The following is a 21,351-nucleotide window of genomic DNA, read 5'->3' as shown; positions in this document are numbered from 1 at the left end:
GCCCACAGTCACATCAGTGTTTATTCTCCGCGAGCGGGTCCCACACAGACTGTGACGCCCTCCCCCCTCGCCGCCCCTTGGAGTGGCCCGGGGCCGAGCCCCGCCTCCAGCCCGGCTCGACCAACCCTCGCCCAGCTCTGGGAGCTTCATTTGCATTTCCGGGAGCTGCGGCCCAATGGGAAGGCGGCACCCACCGCCCTCCCGAGGGGGCGGTTCTCCCTGTGGACTGCACCACTCTCGGGACCCGGCGACGGGGGGAGAAGGCGCGCCTGCCAGAGTCCCGAGGACAGAAGAGGGTGTCTCCGCTCAGCGCAGGGTGGCGAGGTCAGCGGAAGAGGGGGTTCTGGTCTTGGAAAAGGCCCAGCAGCCCGCTGTCGGGGCTGGGCTCCTTGATGAGCTTCTGGATCTGTAGGGGGAGTCAGGGGTTCCCGTTTCCACAACAGATCCATTTTCACCTCCCTCGCCAACCGCCCCCCCCCCAACCCCCGGGCAGTAACTGGCCAAACTCACCGCCCCTCCCCTCAAGACGTCTGCTGGTGGTCTCCCTTTCACCACAGCTACCAGGGGTCGTGCCTGATTATCTGTCGCCTGGGCCCACCTTGCCGGCTTCGACCACTGAGGGTGACTGACTGTCCTGGGGCTTCCTGTGTACACCTGCTTCTTAAGTAATCTCCCCTCTCAACTCTCAGGTCCAGCCCACGCCTTGCGCCTCAATTCTGGAGGCACTTATGCAACTGCCTCTCAGATGCTGGTGGTCATTTGACCTTCCGCCCCCTCCCCCATCAGTGCACAGCCTGAGCGGCCGTGCTCAACCTGGAGCCTCTCTGGGCTGCCTTTTCATGCACTGCACCCACCAGCAAGTCCTCTCATGCTAACCTACAGAAATTACAAAATAAAAGTGAGCCAGGCCTGTAACCATGCTGCCTCCACCCTCGTTTCCCTCCTTCCTACCCCATGTCCATTAGCCACCCAGCACCACACACAGATCTGACAGTGTCCAGCTCCCAGGTGCAACCGCACCAGAACCTTTGGGAAGACTCTGCTCTGGCTCCTCCCTGCCCCCCCCACCACCACCCTCCTCCTCCACCCTGAGCTCACGGAGCCCTGCTGTGGTTCCTTGAATAAGTCAAGCTTAGTCCCACGTTCAGGCTTCTGCCCTAGCTGTCCACTCTGCCAAGAATGCGTTTCGGATGACTGGTTGCTCACCGCCCCCACTCCAGGTCTTCACTTTAAGGCCACCCCGGGGGCCTCTGTGCTGCCGGCCCCCATCTCATCTCACACACCCCACAGATAGCCTCCCCAGCTCCTGGCTGCCATGTGAAACTGAATACAGATTGTCTTTTTCTGCGATTGCCCCTGGACCTGCCACACTGGCTGGCACACAGTAGGTGCTCAGTAAATGCTCAACAGACCTGATCTACAGGAGAAGGGGCAGATCTCAGAGGACTGGGATATTAGCATATTCCGTTACCCTAAGGGCCAAGGTGCGAAGCCGTGGCAACCCAGTCAGACCTGGGTAGTGGGAAGGCCACTTGAGTGGTGGCTGTGGAGGCTGGACCTGAATCCAGACTGGAGGAGGAGGAGGGGTGCTGGGGAAGGGCCGGGGGGAGCCGTCGACAGGGTCCCCGTGGCTCCCTTCCATCTCCACCTTGCTCTAAAGTCCCCTTCTTCCAGGAAGCCTCTGGACTGCCCTCAGCAACCCGTCCTGGCACACCCGGCCCTGCCCTGCTTTCTCTGTCTCTACAGCCCTCAGGGCCAGTCAGCTTCTCTGCTTCGGGATGTACGGCAGCGTTGACCTGCAGTGTCCCCTGGGGGCGGCAGCTTGCTATGTTCCGGGATGTATTCTGCCACTGTACCGTGGGCGCTAGAAAGGCATTTGCTGTTTGAGTGGGAGAAGGGGGAGGTCGGGTGTGGGGGGATCCAGTACCTCCTTGAACTGAGGGTGGGCAGCATCGCCCATGAGCTGCAAAATGAGCCCCTCGCTGGTGGAGAGGAAGGCGCCGCTCTGGCGCATCCGCGACAACGCCACCAGCCGGTCCACCTGGCTGAGGGGGTGAGGGAGAGGGTGTCTCGGTCCGCACCGCAGGCCCAGACAGCCGGTGAATTCAGCAAGGATCCACCCCCGGGTTCTCCCTGGGTGCCCCAAACCCAACCCACACGCACCTCACCCCTGAGAAGAGCTCACCTCCGGGAGGTACAGGCGTCCACCACCACGTGGACCTGCAGCCCGCGATCCAGGAGGTCCAGGGCCGTTTGCTGGGGGTGGAGAGAGGTCAGGACCACCCCAGCCAGGAATGACGGGGGCCAGGGTGGAGCTGAGGGCGGATCAGGGCAGGAGGGGTGGGGATTATAGCGGGATCCTCAGCAAGAGGAAAGCCCAGGGGTCCTGAGTGGAGGTGAAGATCCCAGGTCAGGAGGGGAGCCACGGGTCAGGAAGGAGAGCGTCCAGGGTTCTGGGTTTTCAGGTTGGGGAGGTCTCAGGTGGAGAGGAGGTCCTAAGGGTCAGTGGGGGTCTCACCAAGATGCAGGCTTGTGTCTCCAAGCCACACAGGAGCACGGAGCGCAGCTGGGGCCGCGCGTCCAGCTCCTGCTGCACCACGGGCACCATGCTGAAGCAGGTCTTGGAGTGCGGCTGCAGGCCCTGGGCGCCCAGCTCGGGCACCGTGGGGCCCAGGCCCTGGGGGTACTGCTCAGTCAGCACTGTCGGGACATTCAGCAGCCGGGCCACCTGGCGTGGGGGCACAGGAGCACAGGTCTGAGCCCAAAGAGGGGCTGGGGCCTGGACTCCTGGTCTGAGGGACGAGGAGCTGGAGGGCTGGACCCCCGGGTCTGAGGGAGGAGGTGTGGGGGCTGGACCCCCGGGTCTGAGGGAGCAGGGCTGTACCTTGAGCATGCGCGCAGCCACGGAGACGATCTGGCGGAAGTACACGACGTGGCGGAACTTCTCCTGCATGTCGCACAGGAAGAGCATGGAAGATCCGGGGAGGACGCGGCCCAACGCGGGCCTCGCAGCTGCCATGTCCTGGGATGGGCAGAGGGCCCAGGGAGTGCGGTTAGGCTCAGAGGGGGCTTCTCTGCATGTCCGGGGTCCACACACTCACCCCCTAGACTCCCCCTGTGACCCTCCTGCCGCCCCGGGGGAGACTGAGGCTCTGAACGCACGGCCAGCCCGAGGCAAAGCTGCACCGCCCCCCCCCCACCTCCCACCGCCCCCCACGGCCTGTGATCCCTCAGGTCTGACTGCCTCTCTGAATACAGTTTGCCCACTCCTGAGACTCACTAGCTGAACCCCGCCGCCTCGGGGTCTTAGAAAGAAAGGCTGGGGTACCCGCGGCGTGGAGTATTCGGCCACAAAAAGGAAAGGAGCGTGGACGCCCCTCGCCGTGATGCTGCCGTCACAGAGCACCGCGCAGGAGTCCCTTTACAGGGACTGTCCACCGAGACGGAGCGGGCGGAGGAGAGCCTGCAGAGGGGCCCGGAGTTCCCGTCTGGGGATGGAAGTGCTTTGGGACCAGAGAGCAGTGCTGGGCGCACGACATTAGCAACACCCCGAATGCCTCCTAACTATACGCTTTAAAATGGTCGGGATGGGAAGGCTTAGGTTATGGATATTTTGCCACAATTTTATTTTAATTATTTTTATTTTGTTTAATTTCTGACTGTGTGGCAACTGTTCCCCAACCAAGAATGGCACCCGTGCCCTCAGCATCAGAAGCACAGTCTTAACCACTCCCCGCCCCCACGGGCCTCCACGGGAAGCCCCTCCCACCATTAAAAAGAAAGAAAGCAATGTAAAAATTAAGGCGGGCACTGGTAGAGTCACCTGGCCAGCAGCCCTTTTAAAGGGGAGGACACTGAGGTCCAGGGCAGGGGTCCATGAAGGCCGAGGTGCTGCGGGGACTAGAGGGGTGACTGCCCCCTCTCCCCATCAGGGCCCCGGGCACCCCGAGTCTCACGGTCCCAGCCCATGTTACCAGAGACTTGTCTCTGGTTCCTGGAACTGATGCACAAACGGGGAGTCCTGGCTTGCGTCTGCAGCTCCCCCCATCTCTGCATGTCACTCGCTTATTTGTTAATTTATTTAGGAAGCAAAGGCCCTGCAGACCCAGTGCACCCAGCGGAGGGCAAGCCAGCTGACCCTTGCTCAGGGCAAGTTTCAGTGTCGGGAGTCCCACAGGTGTTTTTGGCTACTCTTTAAACTGAGCACATCTCCCACTGGAAATGTTTCCTACATGGAACATCTAAAGTTTAAAACCTAGTGGATGGCTAAAATGGTGAATTTTATGCTATGGGAATTTTGTCTCGAAATACAAATGGAAGGGAAATTCCCTCAAAAATGAAACCACACTGTGTTACTTCATTGTGTAATTAATTACAGCTGTGGCCAGGGTGAGGCTTTCTGGGGAAGCTACTCTGTCTTGGCAGAGTTCTCCCAGAGGAAGTGGAGAGAGAGAGAGAGCAATCTTTTTGAAAACACACAGGTGACCCTGTTACCCCATCTTAGCTCTCCCCCAGGCCTCAGGGCTTTTCTCTGTCTTCAACACTAAGAGGTACCGTCCCCCCACAAGGCGCTGGACTACCACATCCCCCTTCAGGGCCTTTGCCCAGGCAGCTGCCTCCACCTGGAGCGCTCTCCTCACTCCGGTTCTGGGTGGTAACTCTCCAAGAGACGGAGGGACAGGGTCAGGAGCAGGCAGGGTGCTGGAATGTCCGTCTGTGAGGGGCGCCTGCAGGAGCTCCCCTTTGGGATGGTAGGAGTATAAACTGCAGCAAGCACCCCCTAGGGAGAACCATGTGCCCACAGTTCTCAAAATTACAGATTCACAAACCCTGTGACCCAGGGAACTCATGCTAAGTGTTTAGCCTACGTGCATGCCTGCAGACATGCCTGTGAAATGACCCGTTATTCATTATGGGACAAGGTTATTCACTATAGACCCCTCCCTGAGCAAAAGAACAGAGATAAATCTAAACATCCATGGTTAGGGCACTGGTAACCACAAGGAAGATCTAAGTAACAATGTGGAGAAGTGTCTGAGAGATGTTAAGGAGGGGAGTGACAGGGGGGACAGACGCGACAAACATAGTGTGTAAACAGTGCTCCCATTTGTGCCAAAATGCAAGAAGGAAAAAAGAAAAGCCTACATACAGCTGCAATCCGTATTTGCTCTCTGGCGAGCACGTAAGAACAGGCTTTCTTTGCACGGACTGGTCTCTGAGGGGCACAGTGTGAAGGATGTTTGACCACTGTGTGTACGACTCCATTGCTCTCGAATTTTTGACAGTGTGTAAACAGGTTCTCCAGTCAGGTAAATACAATACAGTGAATACAATACAGTAAAACGTTTACATAAGGCCAGAAACCAGCCAAACCCATCGGTGGCATTAAAGTCATTATAATGATTGTCCTTGGGCAGCAGTGATGAAGGAGGGGCTGGGACTTTGCATCGGGGGTGTTTGGTTTCTGCGTTTGTATGCTGTTCACATACTCTTTGTGAAGATGCGTGAGCTGTGTATCTGTGATTTGTACTCTTCCCGACACGTGTAATAAACTTCCACAAGAAAGTTTTGAAAATAGAAAACAGGGAGGCCTCGCTGGCCGCCTGTGGGGCTGGACTGGAGGTGGAGGCCGGGAGGGCAGGGTCCAGTCCAGGCAGCGGGGACGGAGAAGAGGGGGCAGGCGGGCCTGGTTTCCAGTCGTCAAGAGGGTGGGCTAATTCCCTTGAAGAGCCCACCAGACTGAGGCAGAGGAGATGAAACACGTTGGGGCGGGGCCTGGCTGGAGACAGAGTTTGGGGGTGCTCTAGGGGAGTGTTGAGGATCCAGAACGCAGCTCAGGGCAGAGGAAGCCCGAGGCCGGGCGGAGGAGCGGCCCGCGATGGGGGGCCACCTGCGGGGCGAATCGGTCTGTTGAGATCCCCCAGGTGACCCGGGGGCAGTGCGTCCGCACTCAGCCTCGCTGGCTGTGTGACCCTCAAGTTTCACGCTCCGTCTGAGCCGGTTTCCTTCTTGGGGAAACAGCCGCCGCGCAAGGGTGATGCGGACACTCGGCGCGGAAGGTGGAATCGGCCCTGGCCAGCCACTAGCGTCGGGCGCGGGCAGGAGTCCTGCCCCGGCCGCGTCCCCTCGGCTCCGGATGGCCCCGCGGAGCCTTGGTCCCCCCAGCGGCAGGCGGGGAGGTCGGTGCCCCCACAGCGCCGGCGGGGCCTTACTCGGAAGGCTCCGGAGGAAGCCGGGCCTGCCCTCCGCAGGTGAGGCCTGCAGTCACTCACCCGCTGCCGCCGGACTCGCGCAGCTCGACTCCTCGGGTAGGGTCCGCAGGCCGGGTCAACGTTTCTCACCTTCTGGACACGGAGCCCCACCCCGCGCCCTCCACGTCCCGCCTCCCGAGCCGATCCGCCCAATAGGCACTCGCCTAGCTCTGCTCCGCTCCGTTGATAGCCAATCCGAGAACGCCGCTTCTTCCCACCCGCCTCGGGGAGGGGGGCCGTGGGCCAGGCTGTCCGTCTTGAGGGCGTGATTGGCCCGCCTGGGAGAAAGGCAGAGGGTCGGGCCAATGGAGAGTCGCGAAAGGCGTGCGTGGCGTGTCTAAAGGCGGAGCGGTGAGCCAAGTACAGAGAAGTCGGGACTGCAGCCCCAGAGGTTGGTGGGTCGCGATCAGACCGACTGTCAAGTTTGAACGACAGCGGCGAAGGGCGCGAGATGCGCGGCGCAGGGGCAGACCTTGGGTCCGAATCTGGCCCTTCTAGCTAGAGACAGAAATTTAGACCCACGGATTACATCTTGGAATGTGAAGTCAAGTGGGCCTTTGAAAGCATCAGTACGAACAAAGCTAGTGGAGGTGATAGCATTCCAGTTGAACTGTTTCAAATCCTGAAAGATGATGCTGTGAAAGTGCTGCACTCAATATGCCAGCAAATTTGGAAAACTCAGCAGTGGCCACAGGACTGGAAAAGGTCAGTTTTCATTCCAATCCCAAAGAAAGGCAATGCCAAAGAATGCTCAAACTACTGCACAATTGCACTCATCTCACATGCTAGTCAAGTCATGCTCAAAATTCTCCAAGCCAGGCTTCAGCAATACGTGAACCGTGAACTCCCTGATGTTCAAGCTGGTTTTAGAAAAGGCAGAGGAACCAGAGATCAAATTGCCAACATCCGCCAGATCATGGAAAAAGCAAGAGAGTTCCAGAAAAACATCTATTTTTGCTTCATTGACTATGCCAAAGCCTGTGACTGTGTGGATCACAATAAACTGTGGAAAATTCTGAAAGAGATGGGAATACCAGACCACCTAACCTGCCTCTTGAGAAATCTGTATGCAGGTCAGGAAGCAACAGTTAGAACTGGACATGGAACAACAGACTGGTTCCAAAGAGGAAAAGGAGTACGTCAAGGCTGTATATTGTCACCCTGCTTATTTAACTTATATGCAGAGTACATCATGATAAACGCTGGACTGGAAGAAGCACAAGCTGGAATCAAGATTGCTGGGAGAAATATCAATAACCTCAGATATGCAGATGACACCACCCTTATGGCAGAAAGTGAAGAGGAGCTAAAAAGCCTCTTGATGAAAGTGAAAGAGGAGAGTGAAAAAGTTGGCTTAAAGCTCAACATTCAGAAAACTAAGATCATGGCAACCAGTCCCATCACATCATGTCAAATAGACAGGGAAACAGTGGAAACAGTGGCCAACTTTATTTTTTTTGGACTCCAAAATCACTGCGGATGGTGATTGCAGCCATGAAATTAAAAGACGTTTGCTCCTTGGAAGGAAAGTTATGACCAACCTAGACAGCATATTAAAAAGCAGGGACGTTACTTTGCCAACAAAGGTCTGTCTAGTCAAGGCTATGGTTTTTCCAGTAGTCATGTATGGATGTGAGAGTTGGACTAAAAAGAAAGCTGAGCACCAAAGAATTGATGCTTTTGAACTGTGGTGTTAGAGAAGACTCTTGAGAGTCCCTTGGACTGCAAGGAGATCCAACCAGTCCATCCTAAAGGAGATCAGTCCTGGGTGTTCACTGGAGGGACTGGTGTTGAAACTGAAACTCCAGTACTTTGGCCACCTGATGCGGAGAGCTGACTCATTTGAAAAGACCCTAATGCTGGGAGGGATTGAGGGTAGGGGGAGAACAGAGGATGAGATGGTTGGATGATATCACTGACACAATGGACATGGGTTTGGGTGGACTCTGGGAGTAGGTAGGTGATGGACAGGGAGGCCTGGAGTGCTGTGGTTCACGGTGTCGCAAAGAATCGGACATGACTGAACGACTGAACTGAACTGAACTGAACTCCCAATTCACTGTCTGCCTTTTCAGCCCCTCAACTGCACACCCGTCCGTCTTACACTCTCCTCCGGCTCACTCCGCTCCAGCCAGGCTGGCCCTCAACGTCCCACCGTAGGGCCTTTGCACCAGCTGGTCCCTCTGCTTGAAACCCCAGACTTTTCACAGTACCAGCTCCTTGTCATTGAAGGCCTTCCCTGACCACCCTGTATGAAGGAGTCCCCCAGTCGGGTTGCTATCTGATCAATATTTTCTTCCCAGCACTAATACCAATCTGAAATTGGAAATTTATCTTGCCTTTAAAAAAAAAAAAAAAGTATGGATGTACTCATTTATTTTCAGTGCTCCCAACTTTACCCCCCACCCTGCCATGTCAGCTCCACGAGGGCAGAGATGTCTGTTTTATTCACTGCTGAGTCCTCACACCCAGATCTGGGCCTGGTATGCAGTAGGCGCTCCGCAGATGTTTGGGAATAAACAAGACGAGACCAGACACTAGACAGAGCTGAGCCAGGGTGAGAGGGAGCCGAGGGGGACAGTCACCGAGGAGGTGGGGCTGAGCAGAAAGAAGGGAGAAGGTGAGGGAGGGAGAGAGCACCCCCTCCCCCATCCCAGAGGCTGAACTGGGGGCCCTGGACCTGGGAGACGACCCTTGAGGCCGAGGCGGGAGTCTGGGCTTGATTCCCGTGGCCAGAGGTTGCCAGGAAGGTCGTGGATGGGACAGGAGACTGCCCGGCAGGCAGCTGAGGAGCTGTCATGGCGGGGGCTCTGGTCCCTCTGGGAGCCTGGGCTGGGTTGTGATTGGATGTCACGGGAAGTAGGTCCCCCAGCCTGCAGGGGTACCCTGAGAAGGGCAGGCACAAGACACCTCCCACCTGCCCCCCTCAGAAGCCAAGAGCTCCTCCCCTCCCCCCAGGGAACTCGGGGGAGGGAGCAGGGGGTCGTAGAGCCGTGTGTCCTGCCTCAGGGCCGGCTGGCCCGGCACACAGAGGGACAGGTCAGATGGGGCTGAAGGACACGCCGGGGGGAGCGCAATGTCCTCAAAGAGGTCGAGGGTGGAGGCGTCCAGGGCAGCGAGACTCAGGCTGGGGCCAGCATGCAGTGCCTCGGTGGGCGCCACGGCACAGGCCACTCCCAGGAAGGGGGAGGGAGGTGGTGGGGGCGGCCTCTGGGGCAGCGGTCTTTGGGGAGGCGCCTCCTGAGACAGGATGGACACGGCCAGGCGCTGGGTGGCAGCTTCGATCTTGGCAAACTGCCTGCAGAAAGAGCCGGGCGTTACAGGGGTGACCGCGAAGAAATCCCCTCCCGTCTGCCATCCCCGGAGTGACGGAGTGACGTGTCTCTTCTCTCCCTTCCCATTTGTCTTTAAGCTACTGTCTCTGCCCTGGGTCCGTTTCCTTGAGTCCCACAGTTCAATGTCTCTAACCCCATCCATGGGCTTTCCTGGTGGCTCAGATGGTAAAGAAAATGCCTGCAATGTAGGAGACACAGGTTCGATCCCCGGGTGGGGAAGATTTCCCTGGAGAAGGAAATGGCAACCCACTCCGGCCGGCTACTGTCTGTGGGGTTGCAGAGTCGGACAGGACTGATCAACTGACCCTTTGTTTCACTTTCAACCCCCATCCATAGGGAAGCTATGAACAGCTGTGGCGCTTGCGCATTGCGCAGGGCAGCACGTGCCGTCCAACACTGTGCGCACTTGAAAATGTTTGTTTCTGTTTGCCCGTGCTGGGTCTGTCGCTGTGAGGGCTTTCCCTCCTTGGGGCGCACAGGGGCTCCTCTAGCCGGGGTGTGCGGGCGGCTCATCGTGGTGGCTTCTCTGGTTTTAGAGCACGGGCTCTAGGGTGCACGGGCTTCAGTAGCTGCAGGCTCGTCGTCAGTCATGTCTGACTGTTTGGGACCCCATGGGCTGTAGCCCACCAGGCTGCTCTGTCCATGGAATTCTCCAGGCAAGAATACTGGAGTGGGTTTGCCATTTCCTTCTCCAGGGAATCTTCCCAACCCAGGGATTGAATCCAGGTCTCCTGCATTGCAGGCAGATTCTTTACCACTGAGCCATCAGGGAAGCCCCAGGGCCTCAAAACAGGACTGCATTTGGAGATGGAGTCTTTAGAGAGGTGATTAAGTCAAAATGACGTCATCAGGGTGGTTCCTAACCCGGAAGGAGGAGATTCGGACACACCGAGGAAGGACCACAGGAGAAGCCGAGAAGCCGAGGAAGAGGCCTCTCTCCGCCAGCACCTTGGTCTGGGGCCTGAGGCTCCAGAATCGTGAGGTTGTCCTCAGTGCCCGGCCCGGTCTGTCATGTTTGATCGTGGCTGTTCCAGCAGATGAATGGAAAAACATGGTGTTGAACAAAAGCAATGAGAGTTAGTCCGTGCGTGCTGCTGCTGCTGCTGCTGCTGCTAAGTCACTTCAGTCATGTCCGACTCTGTGCGACCCCACAGACGGCAGCCCGCCAGGCTCCCCTGTCCCTGGGATTCTCCAGGCAAGAACACTGGAGTGGGTTGCCATTTCCTTCTCCAACGCATGAAAGTGAAAAGTGAAAGTGAAGTCGCTCAGTCGTGTCCAACTCTTTGCAACTCCATGGACTCCAGCCTACCAGGTTCCTCTGTCCATGGGATTTTCCAGGCAAGAGTACTGAAGTCGGTTGCCATTGCCTTCTCCCAGTCAGTGCGTGACACCATAGAAATAAAGTTCAAAACCAGGCTAACTCGATTAACAGGGAGAGATGTCAGCATGGCGACTCATGGGAAGGAGATCCCACCAGGATCTCTGGGGGCAAGAAATGCCCTGTTCTTGGATCTGAATGTTGATTTTATCAGCGGGTCCCCTTTGGGAAAAAAAATTCATTAAGCTCCGCGCAGATGATTCATGCTTTTTTTTTTTTTTTTTGGTATTGTTAAACCTGCAGGGAAAGGTTTATTTAAAAATGTATCCGTTGAAACTTCCCTGGTAGTCCAGTGACTAAGACAGCCTGCTGGGTCACTGATCAGGGAAGACCCCCACATGCCCTGGAAAAAGTAAGCCAGAGCAGCACAACTGGAGCCTGTGCGGAAGTCCGTGCTCCCCAAGGAGAGAAGCCACCTCAACGAGAAACCCACGCGCACACCTAGAGAGGAGCCCTGCTCGCCACAACTAGAGAAACCCACACAGCCGCGAAGATAAATAAAAGTTAATTAATTAATTTTAGAGAATATATCTGATGGGACTTCCCCGGTGGTCGAGTGGCTAAGACACCATGCTTCCAAAACCGGGGCCCTGGGTTCGATCCCTGGTTGGGGAGCTAGACTCCCTGCACTCCGTGCCGCGGGGCGCAACTGAGACCCAGAGCTGTCGGATAAATAATCAATTAAAGTTTCAATAAAAGAACTGCTGCGTCAGACAACCGTCTTTCGACCTTTCTGCAAGTTTGAAAATTTTCACACGGAGTTAAACAATCTCTAGCGTGGGTGGAGGGGGACCCGGGGGGAGCGGGGCCTGAGGGGACCCAGAGAGAGGAGAGCGTGGGTGGGGAGACACAGCGGAGCTCGCCCCTGCCCTGGATCTTGCCGGGCCGCGCCTGCGTGCCCAGGGGGATGTGCTCACCGTGGGCGGCCCGGGCCTCGGGGAGCCTGGAGCAGAGACGCCGTGGGGGTGGGGACGTCTGTGCTGTGGAAGCTGGCCCTGGGGGGCGGGGAGGACAGGCAGGGAGCTGCGGGGGGTGCCCAGCAACGGCATCGCCACGGGGTCCAGGCTGGGGGCGGGCTGAAGGTGGGGAGGGGTCCTTGAGCAGTTGGTGAGGAGGCTGGCTCTGGAACATGGGGCGGGACCGTGTTTGGGGGCAGGTGGGTCTTCCATCCTGGGCTCCCTGGAGGAAGGCCGCTTGCGGCAGGGGAGAAGCGGTTAGGCTGGGCGGCTCCCACTCATTCACGTGTGGTCCAGGATCTCCTGGGGTGAGTCCCCGCAGCCATCCACTTCCAGAAAATCAGGAGCTTGGGCAAGTCACTTTCCTGCTCTGTGCCTCAGTTTCCTCATCTGAAAAGGGAGGACTGTGAGAGCACCCGCCTCCCGGGGCTGCTGTCAGCGACTCCTGAGCTTATGCTCACTGTAAGGGGCATCGGGGGCTAAAACGAAAGCGCTTAGAACAGTGCCACGGAGAAGGCGATGGCAGCCACTCCAGTGCTCTTGCCGGGAAAACCCCGGGACAGGGGAGCCTGGTGGGCTGCAGCCACGGGGTCGCTAAGATCAGACACAACTGAGCAACCTCACTTTCACTTTTCGCTTTCATGCATTGGAGCAGGAAATGGCAACCCACTCCAGTGTTCTTGCCTGGAGAGTCCCAGGGACGGGGGAGCCTGGTGGGCTGCCGTCTATGGGGTTCCACAGAGTCGGACATGACTGAATCGACTTAGCAGCAGCAGCAGAACAGTGCCAGGCACATGGGAAGTGCCCGATAGGTTTTAGCTCCCATCGCCACCACCCTCATCCTTACCATCACCTCAGCCTCAGCACCATCACCATTGCCACCATCACCACCCTCACCACCATCACCATCCTCACCACCATCACCATCCTCACCACCATCACCATCCTCACCACCATCACCATCCTCACCACCCTCACCATCACCACCGTCGCCATCTTCACAGTCACTCCCATCATCCTTACTGTCACCTTCATCATCACCACCATCACCACCCTCACCCTCATCACCACCCTCACCCTCATCACCACCCTCACCCTCATCACCACCCTCACCCTCACTACCCAGTCCCTGAGACGCTGTATCCAGGCAGGACTGCAGAGTGGTCCACAGCATGACTCAGACTGCCTACAGCCGTCTCGCCTCTCTAGCTGTGTAGCCTTGGACCAGTCATCGCATCTCTCTAAGCTCCCTCGCCAGTAACACGGGGAAAAGGCAGAACCTACCGTGCAGGTTTGTGGGAGTGTTAAGCGACCTAGCGTATGTCAGGGCCTTAGGACAGTGTACCTGGCACACAGCAGCCTCAAAAAATGGTCACTGCCGTAGGGTGAGGGGCGAGCACAGGGCCAGGTGGGTGTGCGGGCGTGGACAGACTGGGCAGAGACCCAGAGGAGCAGAGGTCTCCATCCACGTGCCCGGAGACAGGGCAAGGCGTGGCCCCCGCAAGAGGCTGGTGCAGAGCCAGGTGGGGAGCTGCAGCTGCAGGGGAACAGGGTCTGGCAGGGCAGAGCCTCTGTGCTGAGGGCCACGGGAGCCACAGGAGAGGGTGCTGGAGCACGACAGAGGCCGAGTGTGCATGGTGTGTGGGTTAGGAAGGCGCTGCCTTCAAACCGCCCCGGAGTCGGACCCCGCCTCCATCGTCTGAGCCACCACCATCCCTAGCCACCTGCACCCCCGATCGACAGCCTGAGGGTCCTTTCAGACCCCACCACGTCCCCGCCCAGAGCCCAAAACCCTCAGAGGCCCACGAGGTCCCCGGATCAGTCCCTTCTCTGTCTTGAACCTGAGTCCCTCCCCTCACTCTGCTCCAGCCTCCCCAGGCTTGCTCCCTGGCGCCTCTGGGCCTTTGCAGTGCGCCCCCTTCCAGAGCTGCCCTCTTCATCTCCGAAGGGCTACTCCCTCCCCTCCCCAGGGAGGCCCTCCTAGACACCTTTCCTAAAATGCCAGCTTGCCCCCAGCATGCCCTCGGCAGCACTCACCACTTTCGAACATGCCGTATCGTTTGTAAAAACAGAGGTAAAATTCACAGCGCTTAAAAGGAACCATTTTAAAGCGTGCAATTCAGTGGCCTTCAGTACACTCATGATGTCGTGCAAACACCCCCTCTCGTTAGTTCCAGAACTTTCCATCACATCCCAGAAGACCTGGCGCCTGGTAGGCATGGCGCCCCAGCCTGCCCCCAGCCCCTGGCACCCACCAACCTGCTTCCTGCTCGGTGGCCATGCCCCTTCTGGATGTTTCACAGGAATGGACTCGCGCAGCAGGGGGCCCTCCGGGTCTGGGTCCTTTCACTCACCATCCTGCCATGTTGTGGCCTCCTATGGTGTCAGTCACTTCTTTATTTTTTTTCAAGTCTTTATTGAGTTTGCTAAATATTGCTTCTGTTTTATGTTTTGGGGTTTTTTTTTTTGGCCACAAGGTATGTGGGATCTTGGGCCTCCCTGGTGAGTCAGACAGTAAAGAACCCACCTGCAATGCGGGAGACCCGGGTTTGCTCCCTGGGTCGGGAAGATCCCCTGGAGAAGGGAAAGGCTACCCACTGCAGTACTCTTGCTTGGAGAATCCCATGGACAGAGGAGCCTGGCGGGCTACAGTCCACAGGGCTGCACAGAGTGGGACGCGACTGGGTGACTAACACTTTCACTTTTATGCTATGTGGGCTCTTAATTCCCTGCCCAGGGGCTGAACCTGCACCCCTTGCCCTGGAAGGCAAAGGCTTAACCCCTGGACCGCTGGGGAAGGCCCCGCTTCTTTATTTTGACAGTCCCTTATCAGCTGCCTCCCCACTGGAACACAAACTCCACGAAGCAGAGAGTTTTTCTGGCTATGCCCGTGGCATGCAGAGTCTTGGTTCCCGGACCAGGGATTGAACCCACGCCTCCTGAGTGGAAGCACAGAGGCTTAACCACTGGACCGCCAGGGAACTCCCGAGGCAGAGAACTTTGCTTCCTACGGATGGGTCTCTGGGGCCGGGCACACAGTCGGCACTCTGTAGATGCATGTTGGGGGCATCTGGCCCCGGGGTCCCCCCCCCCCCCCCCCGCTTTGTGCTGTCTGGGCCTGAGTCCCACCCCAGCCCCTCCCAGTCCCCTCCCACCCTGCCCCCCTCACCTGCAGATCTGGTTGTGTAGGAACCGCCTGTGGTTGGGCCTCCTTTTGGGGGGCCTGGCCCGCCGCGGGTGCAGGGCACGTAGCACGTGGGCAGCCGCCCCGCTCACAAAGGCGCACAGCTCCCGGGGGCCTGCCTCGGAGACTCCAGGGCCTGTGGGAGCCCCGGGGTGCATGGCTAGCGTGACGGAGCGGCTCCCCACAATGCTGATCAGAGAGCAGCCACCCCCGCAAATCTGCGAGGGGCGGGGAGCAGCTGGGGCTGGCCAGGGACAGGCACGGGAAGAGAGACGGGGATGGGGGACCTACAGGGAGGGGGGACCTCGGTTGGCGGAGCAGGGCCCGGGGAATCGGAACCGTCCTGTGCCCTCACCTCGGCCCTGAGGTGTGAGGAGCCCATAGGTGGGGGTCTGATATAGGCCGGCCAGGGGACAGGGAGGGGAGGGGTCGTTCTGTGTGTCCCCCCCAAAGGCCCAATTAGCACATAGTTGGGCCTGGGATCTGGGACAGGCATCGAAGGTGGGGGGGTCAGAGAAAAGCGCCTGGAGATGGCCAATTAAGGGGACAAAGGCCTCATTAGGGAAGCGGAGCCAGGAGTGAGTCAACCTCGGCGATTAGCCTGGAGGACCCGTAATTGCAGCCTAGGGGAGGGGGTGCAGGGAGGCTTGGGTGCCCAGTGCCCAGAAGGAGTGGGCAGTGCCCCCGGGAGTGTGCTGAGCACCTCCAGCTGTGGGGCAGACACCCCACATCTGCCCAGCCCCCACCACACCTCTTCCCCAAGCCTTCCTGCCCCTCTGCTCCAGGGCTCAGGGAGGCCTGCTCTGCCCACGGCCTAACAGCTGCAGGGGGCTGGCATGTAGGGGGCGGGCTGACTCCCAAACCCAGACTTTCCCACCTCAGCTTCCGAGTGAGCAGGGGAGAGAGGCGGGGACCGCCTGCAGGCTGGGCCTGGCTGCTCAGGTTATGGGGGGGATAACCTGAGGGGATGCCAGCCAGATGGGACCGGCCTGGTTTCCCCCCAGGCATTTCACTGAGGGGCTGGGGGGCTGGCCCTGGGGCCTTGCTGGTGTGGGAGGGGCCTCTCCGCGTTTGAGAAGACCGGTGGGAGTCTGTGTTGGGAGGTACATGAGCCCCGTGGACGCCCCAACACGTGGCCACAAAGCTGGCGGCTTCACACCATGCACTGGCTTCCCCTGCAGTTCTGGGTCAGGATCGCGCTGGGTCCCCTGAGCTGAGGTCAGGGCATTGCTTCTGGAGGGTCTGCTCCTGCCTTGCCCGGCGTCTTGAGGTCGCCCGGAGTGCTTGGCTCATGGCTCCTTCCTAAGTGAGTCCTCCTCCTCCGACGTCTCCTTCTGACCCCGCCCCTGATGGCTCCTTCCGGGCTCTCCCTGGAGGCCACGGCAACTGGGTCAGTGGTTGCAGCCCAGGCCGAGCCGGGGGCTGCCCGGCGCGGAGGCGGGGCGCCGGGCGTGCTCCGGCATCCAGGCAGGGAGACAGACGGACACAGCACGGTGAGGAGGAGCCCCCGGGGTCCCCAGCGCCTGACACGCTGCCCCTTGGCGAGGCCCCCTGCCCCCAGGCAGGCACAGGAAGGCATGAGTGTCGCTGTTTCCTGAAGGAGAAACGGAGGTCAGGGCACACGCGCACCCAAAGCCACTGCAGCTGAGCTGGGATTTAGCGCATGTCGGGAAAAAGCTCTCAGGAGGGAAACGAAGAACTTTCTGGAAGCTCTCATAGGGCGTCCTTTATGACTCAGCGGTGAGGAGGCTGCCGGCCAACGCAGGGGATGCAGGTTTGATCCCTCCTCCGGGAAGATCCCACAGGCCGCCGAGCAACTGGGCCAGCGCACCGCAACTACTGAGCCTGCGCTCTGGAGCCCGGCAGCCGCGAAGACTGAGGCCGCGTGCAGCAACTATGGGGCCGCACGCCCAGCGCCCGGCGCTGCCCTGAGGGAAGCCGCTGCAGTGAGAAGCTAGCGCGCCGTAGCTGCAGAGCAGCTCCGCTCGCCGCCAGCGGAGGAGGCAACCAAGACCCGGCACAGCCGAACATAAATAAATCTTTTAAAAAGCTCTCAGTCGTTAAGTACTAAAATATGTTATTTTTAAGTCCATCCATTATAAATTTCCCCCTGAACGATTCCCAGGTAATATTATCAGCAACAAATTATAAACGACTATAACACGGCTCAAGAAGAGAAGATACATTACAGGAGTCTCCCCCCACTCCCCGTCCACCTTTTTTTTTTTTTTTTTTTGGCAGAGAGGCTTCAGGGGTCTTAGTTCGTAGACCAGAGATTGAACCCAGGTCCTGGTAGTAAGAGAATGGAGCCTCTTGGGAATGCTTAGCAAGCCATCCTTTTGAAATGAGAGCTATCAGATGGGACATAGCATAAAGTATTGGAACTTCAGCTTCAGCATCAGTCCTTCCAGGGAATATTCAGGGTTGATTTCTGCCTGATGAACTATGGACTGAGGTTTGTGACATTGTACAGGAGACAGGGATCAAGACCATCCCCATGGAAAAGAAATGCAAAAAAGCAAAATGGCAGTCTGGGGAGGCCTTACAAATAGCTGTGAAAAGAAGAGAGGAGAAAAGCAGAGGAGGAAAGGAAAGATATAAGCATCTGAATGCAGAGTTCCAAAGAATAGCAAGAAGAGATAAGAAAGCCTTCTTCAGCAATCAATGCAAAGAAATAGAGGAAAACAACAGAATGGGAAAGACTAGAGATCTCTTCAAGAAAATTAGAGATACCAAGGGAACATTTCATGCAAAGATGGGCTCAATAAAGGACAGAAATGGTCTGGACCTAACAGAAGCAGAAGATATTAAGAAGAGGTGGCAAGAATACACGGAAGAACTGTACAAAAAAGATCTTCATGACCCAGATAATCACGATGATGTGATCACTAATCTAGAGCCAGACATCTTGGAATGTGAAGTCAAGTGGGCCTTTGAAAGCATCAGTACGAACAAAGCTAGTGGAGGTGATGGCATTCCAGTTGAGCTGTTTCAAATCCTGAAAGATGATGCTGTGAAACTGCTGCACTCAATATGCCAGCAAATTTGGAAAACTCAGCAGTGGCCACAGGATTGGAAAGGTCAGTTTTCATTCCAATCCCAAAGAAAGGCAATGCCAAAGAATGCTCAAACTACTGCACGATTGCATTCATCTCACATGCTAGAAAGTAATGCTCAAAATTCTCCAAGCCAGGCTTCAGCAATACGTGAACCGTGAACTCCCTGATGTTCAAGCTGGATTTAGAAAAGGCAAAGGAACCAGAGACCAAATTGCCAACATCCACCAGATCATGGAAAAAGCAAGAGAGTTCCAGAAAAACATCTATTTCTGCTTTATTGACTATGCCAAAGCCTTTGACTGTATGGATCACAATAATTCTGAAAGAGATGGGAATACCAGATCACCTAACCCGCCTCTTGAGAAATCTGTATGCAGGTCAGGAAGCAACAGTTAGAACTGGACATGGAACAACAGACTGGTTCCAAATAGGAAAAGGAGTACGTCAAGGCTGTATACTGTCACCCTGCTTATTTAACTTCTATGCAGAGTACATCATGAGAAACTCTGGACTGGAGGAAACACACGCTGGAATCAAGATTGCCGGGAGAAATATCAATAACCTCAGATATGCAGATGATACCACCGTTATGGCAGAAAGTGAAGAGGAGCTAAAAGCCTCTTGATGAAAGTGAAAGAGGAGAGTGAAAAAGTTGGCTTAAAGGTCAACATTCAGAAAAGGAAGATCATGGCATCTGGTCCCATCACTTCATGGGAAATAGATGGGGAAACAGTAGAAACAGTGTCAGACTTTATTTTGGGGGGCTCCAAAATCACTGCAGATGGTGACTGCAGCCATGAAATTAAAAGACGCTTACTCCTTGGAAGGAAAGTTATGACCAACCTAGATAGTATATTCAAGAGCAGAGACATTACTTTGCTGACTAAGATCTATCTAGTCAAGGCTATGGTTTTCCTGTGGTCATGTATGGATGTGAGAGTTGGACTGTGAAGAAGGCTGAGCGCCGAAGGATTGATGCTTTTGAACTGTGTTGTTGGAGAAGACTCTTGAGAGTCCCTTGGACTGCAAGGAGATCCAACCAGTCCATTCTGAAGGAGATCAGCCCTGGGATTTCTTTGGAAGGAATGATGCTAAAGCTGAAGCTCCAGTACTTTGGACATGTCATGCGAAGAGTTGACTCACTGGAAAAGACTCTGATGCTGGAAGGGATTGGGGGCAGGAGGAGAAGGGGACGACCCAGGTGAGATGGCTGGATGGCATCACCGACTCGATGGACATGAGTCTGAGTGAACTCCGGGAGTTGTTGATGGACAGGGAGGCCTGGCGTGCTGTGATTCATGGGGTCACAAAGAGTCAAACACGACTGAGCGACTGAACTGAACTGAACTTCCTTTAGGGTTGACTGGTTTGATCTCCTGGCAGTCCAAGGGATTCTCAAGAGTCTTCTCCAGCACCTCAGTTGCAAAGCATCGACTCTTTGGCACTCAGCCTTCTTTAGGGTCCAACTGTCACATTCTGTTACCTCACTGTTAAGATGGGGATGAGAAGGTGGCCCAGGGAGAAATCCCGCAAGCTCCCACAGCGACTAAGTGGCAAAGATGGGGTTTGAACTTGAATCTGGAAACCGCATGGACCGGACAGAGGAGCCTGGCGGGCTACAGTCCACGCGGTCACAAAGAGCTGGACACGACTTAGTGACTAAACAACAATGCCCAAATCCAGGCCTTTGCTTCCCGGGCATGTTCACCATCCAGCCGTGCCCCAGGTGGCAGCCCAGTGGGCAGTGGCCAAAGCCCGGCCGGGCACAGGGCTCAGAGAGGGCACCAGGCCAGCTGCAGCATGGTAGCAGCGGCCACTGAGTGTGGCGGCCTGCATGGGGCAGGCGACCCGTGCCAGTAGCAGGCAGCCAGCAACGTTGCCGGAGGTCCGGTCCCCCTGGCAGCGTGTTGTGAGCTGCAGCCAGTGCGGCCAGTAGCAGAGGGTGGACCAGATGCCCTGTATCACCCACGCGAGCCACAGCTCCAGTGTCCTAAGAGCTGTCCCTCCCACCCCCAGTGCCACCCGTGTGCCACGCCACAGTCGGGGACAGGGCAGCGTAGATGCAGCGTGGGGCCCTGGGCGTTGGGTCCGCCTGGGGGCATCACGGGCCTCCTGTGCTGCACCCTGGCCCTTTCACCATCCGTGTGTGAGTCCCCCTGACTCCAGGGCTGGCTCTGTGTCACCCCTGCTCTCTCCTCTGTGCCCAGCTCTCCTGCCCCGCCCTGGGTCTGCACATCTCTCTTCTTTGCGGTGTCTCTGATGACGCCCCCGACTCTGTGCTTCTGGCTTGTCTCACTGTCTCTGTTACCACCTTGTCACCATCTCCAGAGCATCACTCAGACTTCAAATGTGTCTCCGTCTTGATCTGGGCCGACTGTGTGTGTGTGTGCACGTGTCCTAGACAGGCATGTGGTGTCCTAGCTAGGTAGGCCTGGAAGGTTTCCTGACCTGTTGCTCTCAGGACCAGAGGGGAAAGTCCAGGATGCCTGGGCAGCGGAGTGCTGGGGGGAGTGGACCTCCAGGTCTCTGCAGGGTTAGAGGTCAGAGCTCAGGCCCCAGGACAGGCAAGGGGCTGCCCCTGCGTGGCTGGCATGACCTTTTGTCATCCCAGCTCCAGGAGTGGACTCACATCCAAGCTATCAAGGGTCACAGGCAACAACTGCTGACCACTCCGTCCCCGTGGGAGGACCACCGGCCTGCAGGGTGTCGCCTGGCTGGCCCACCAGGGGGCGCCAACGTCTGAGGCCGGCCTTGGGACACCCCGAGGGAGGGACGTGGCTTGCACTTTTGAGCCACTTTCCTTCTCCTGTCTCCGTCCTTTTAAAAAAAAAAAAAAAAAAGGCAAAAAAAGTCTTTAAAAATATTTATTTATTTGGCTGCACCAGGCCTTAGTTGCACATGAGGGATCTTCCAGCTGCGACGTGTGGGGTCTAGTTCCCCGACCGGGACCCAGGCACCCTGCATTGGGAGCGCAGTCTTAGCCACGAGACCACCAAGGGAAGTCCCCCGCGTCCGTCCTTTCCTAACAGTAATTTTCAGTGCGTTTATTTTGGGCCGTGCTGGGTCTTCATCGCTGCGTAGGCCTTCTCTAGTGCAGTGCTCTGGCCTCTCGTCGCGCCGGCTTGTCTTGCAGAGTCGGGGCTTTGCGGCGTGAGGGTTCCAGTAGTTGTGGCTCCCCAACTCTAGAG

At 57.1% G+C, this 21,351-nt stretch overlaps 3 protein-coding genes across 3 annotated transcripts in view; 1 reads left to right on the top strand and 2 right to left on the bottom strand.

Moving 5' to 3' along the window:
• ZNF628 (zinc finger protein 628) overlaps positions 1-21,351 on the top strand; it is a 66,489-nt gene that overhangs the window by 29,599 nt on the left and 15,539 nt on the right. The gene's annotated exons all lie outside the window — the stretch shown is intronic.
• On the bottom strand, positions 4-6,339 carry ISOC2 (isochorismatase domain containing 2). Its single transcript, XM_027978778.2, has 6 exons — positions 6,273-6,339; positions 2,885-3,022; positions 2,519-2,728; positions 2,186-2,256; positions 1,928-2,045; positions 4-406 (listed from the first exon to the last, which is right to left on the bottom strand). The coding sequence occupies exons 2-6, from the start codon at positions 3,017-3,019 to the stop codon at positions 326-328; spliced, it is 615 nt and encodes a 204-aa protein (XP_027834579.1). The 5' UTR covers positions 3,020-3,022; positions 6,273-6,339; the 3' UTR covers positions 4-325.
• C14H19orf85 (chromosome 14 C19orf85 homolog) lies at positions 6,616-15,324 on the bottom strand. Its single transcript, XM_042232463.2, has 2 exons — positions 15,090-15,324; positions 6,616-9,549 (listed from the first exon to the last, which is right to left on the bottom strand). Exons 1-2 carry the CDS (start codon positions 15,260-15,262, stop codon positions 9,102-9,104), a joined length of 621 nt encoding a protein of 206 aa, XP_042088397.1. The 5' UTR covers positions 15,263-15,324; the 3' UTR covers positions 6,616-9,101.

This window comes from Ovis aries, chromosome 14 (assembly GCF_016772045.2).
Source record: "Ovis aries strain OAR_USU_Benz2616 breed Rambouillet chromosome 14, ARS-UI_Ramb_v3.0, whole genome shotgun sequence".
Classification (NCBI taxonomy): Eukaryota; Metazoa; Chordata; class Mammalia; order Artiodactyla; family Bovidae; genus Ovis; species Ovis aries.
Note: the sequence above shows the minus strand (reverse complement) of the source record. Positions and strands in the feature narration are given on the sequence as shown.

What these genes read in the sequence shown, in the direction of transcription:
- C14H19orf85 (XM_042232463.2), bottom strand. Translation starts at nt 15,262, where the DNA reads ATGCACCCCGGGGCTCCCACAGGCCCTGGAGTCTCCGAGGCAGGCCCC. An exon ending in CTACACAACCAGATCTGCAG is followed by an intron (nt 9,550 to 15,089) that starts GTGAGGGGGGCA and finishes CTCTTTCTGCAG; the next exon opens with GCAGTTTGCCAAGATCGAAG.
- ISOC2 (XM_027978778.2), bottom strand. Translation starts at nt 3,019, where the DNA reads ATGGCAGCTGCGAGGCCCGCGTTGGGCCGCGTCCTCCCCGGATCTTCC. An exon ending in AGACACAAGCCTGCATCTTG is followed by an intron (nt 2,257 to 2,518) that starts GTGAGACCCCCA and finishes CTCCACCCCCAG; the next exon opens with CAAACGGCCCTGGACCTCCT. An exon ending in CCCACCCTCAGTTCAAGGAG is followed by an intron (nt 407 to 1,927) that starts GTACTGGATCCC and finishes CTCCCCCTACAG; the next exon opens with ATCCAGAAGCTCATCAAGGA.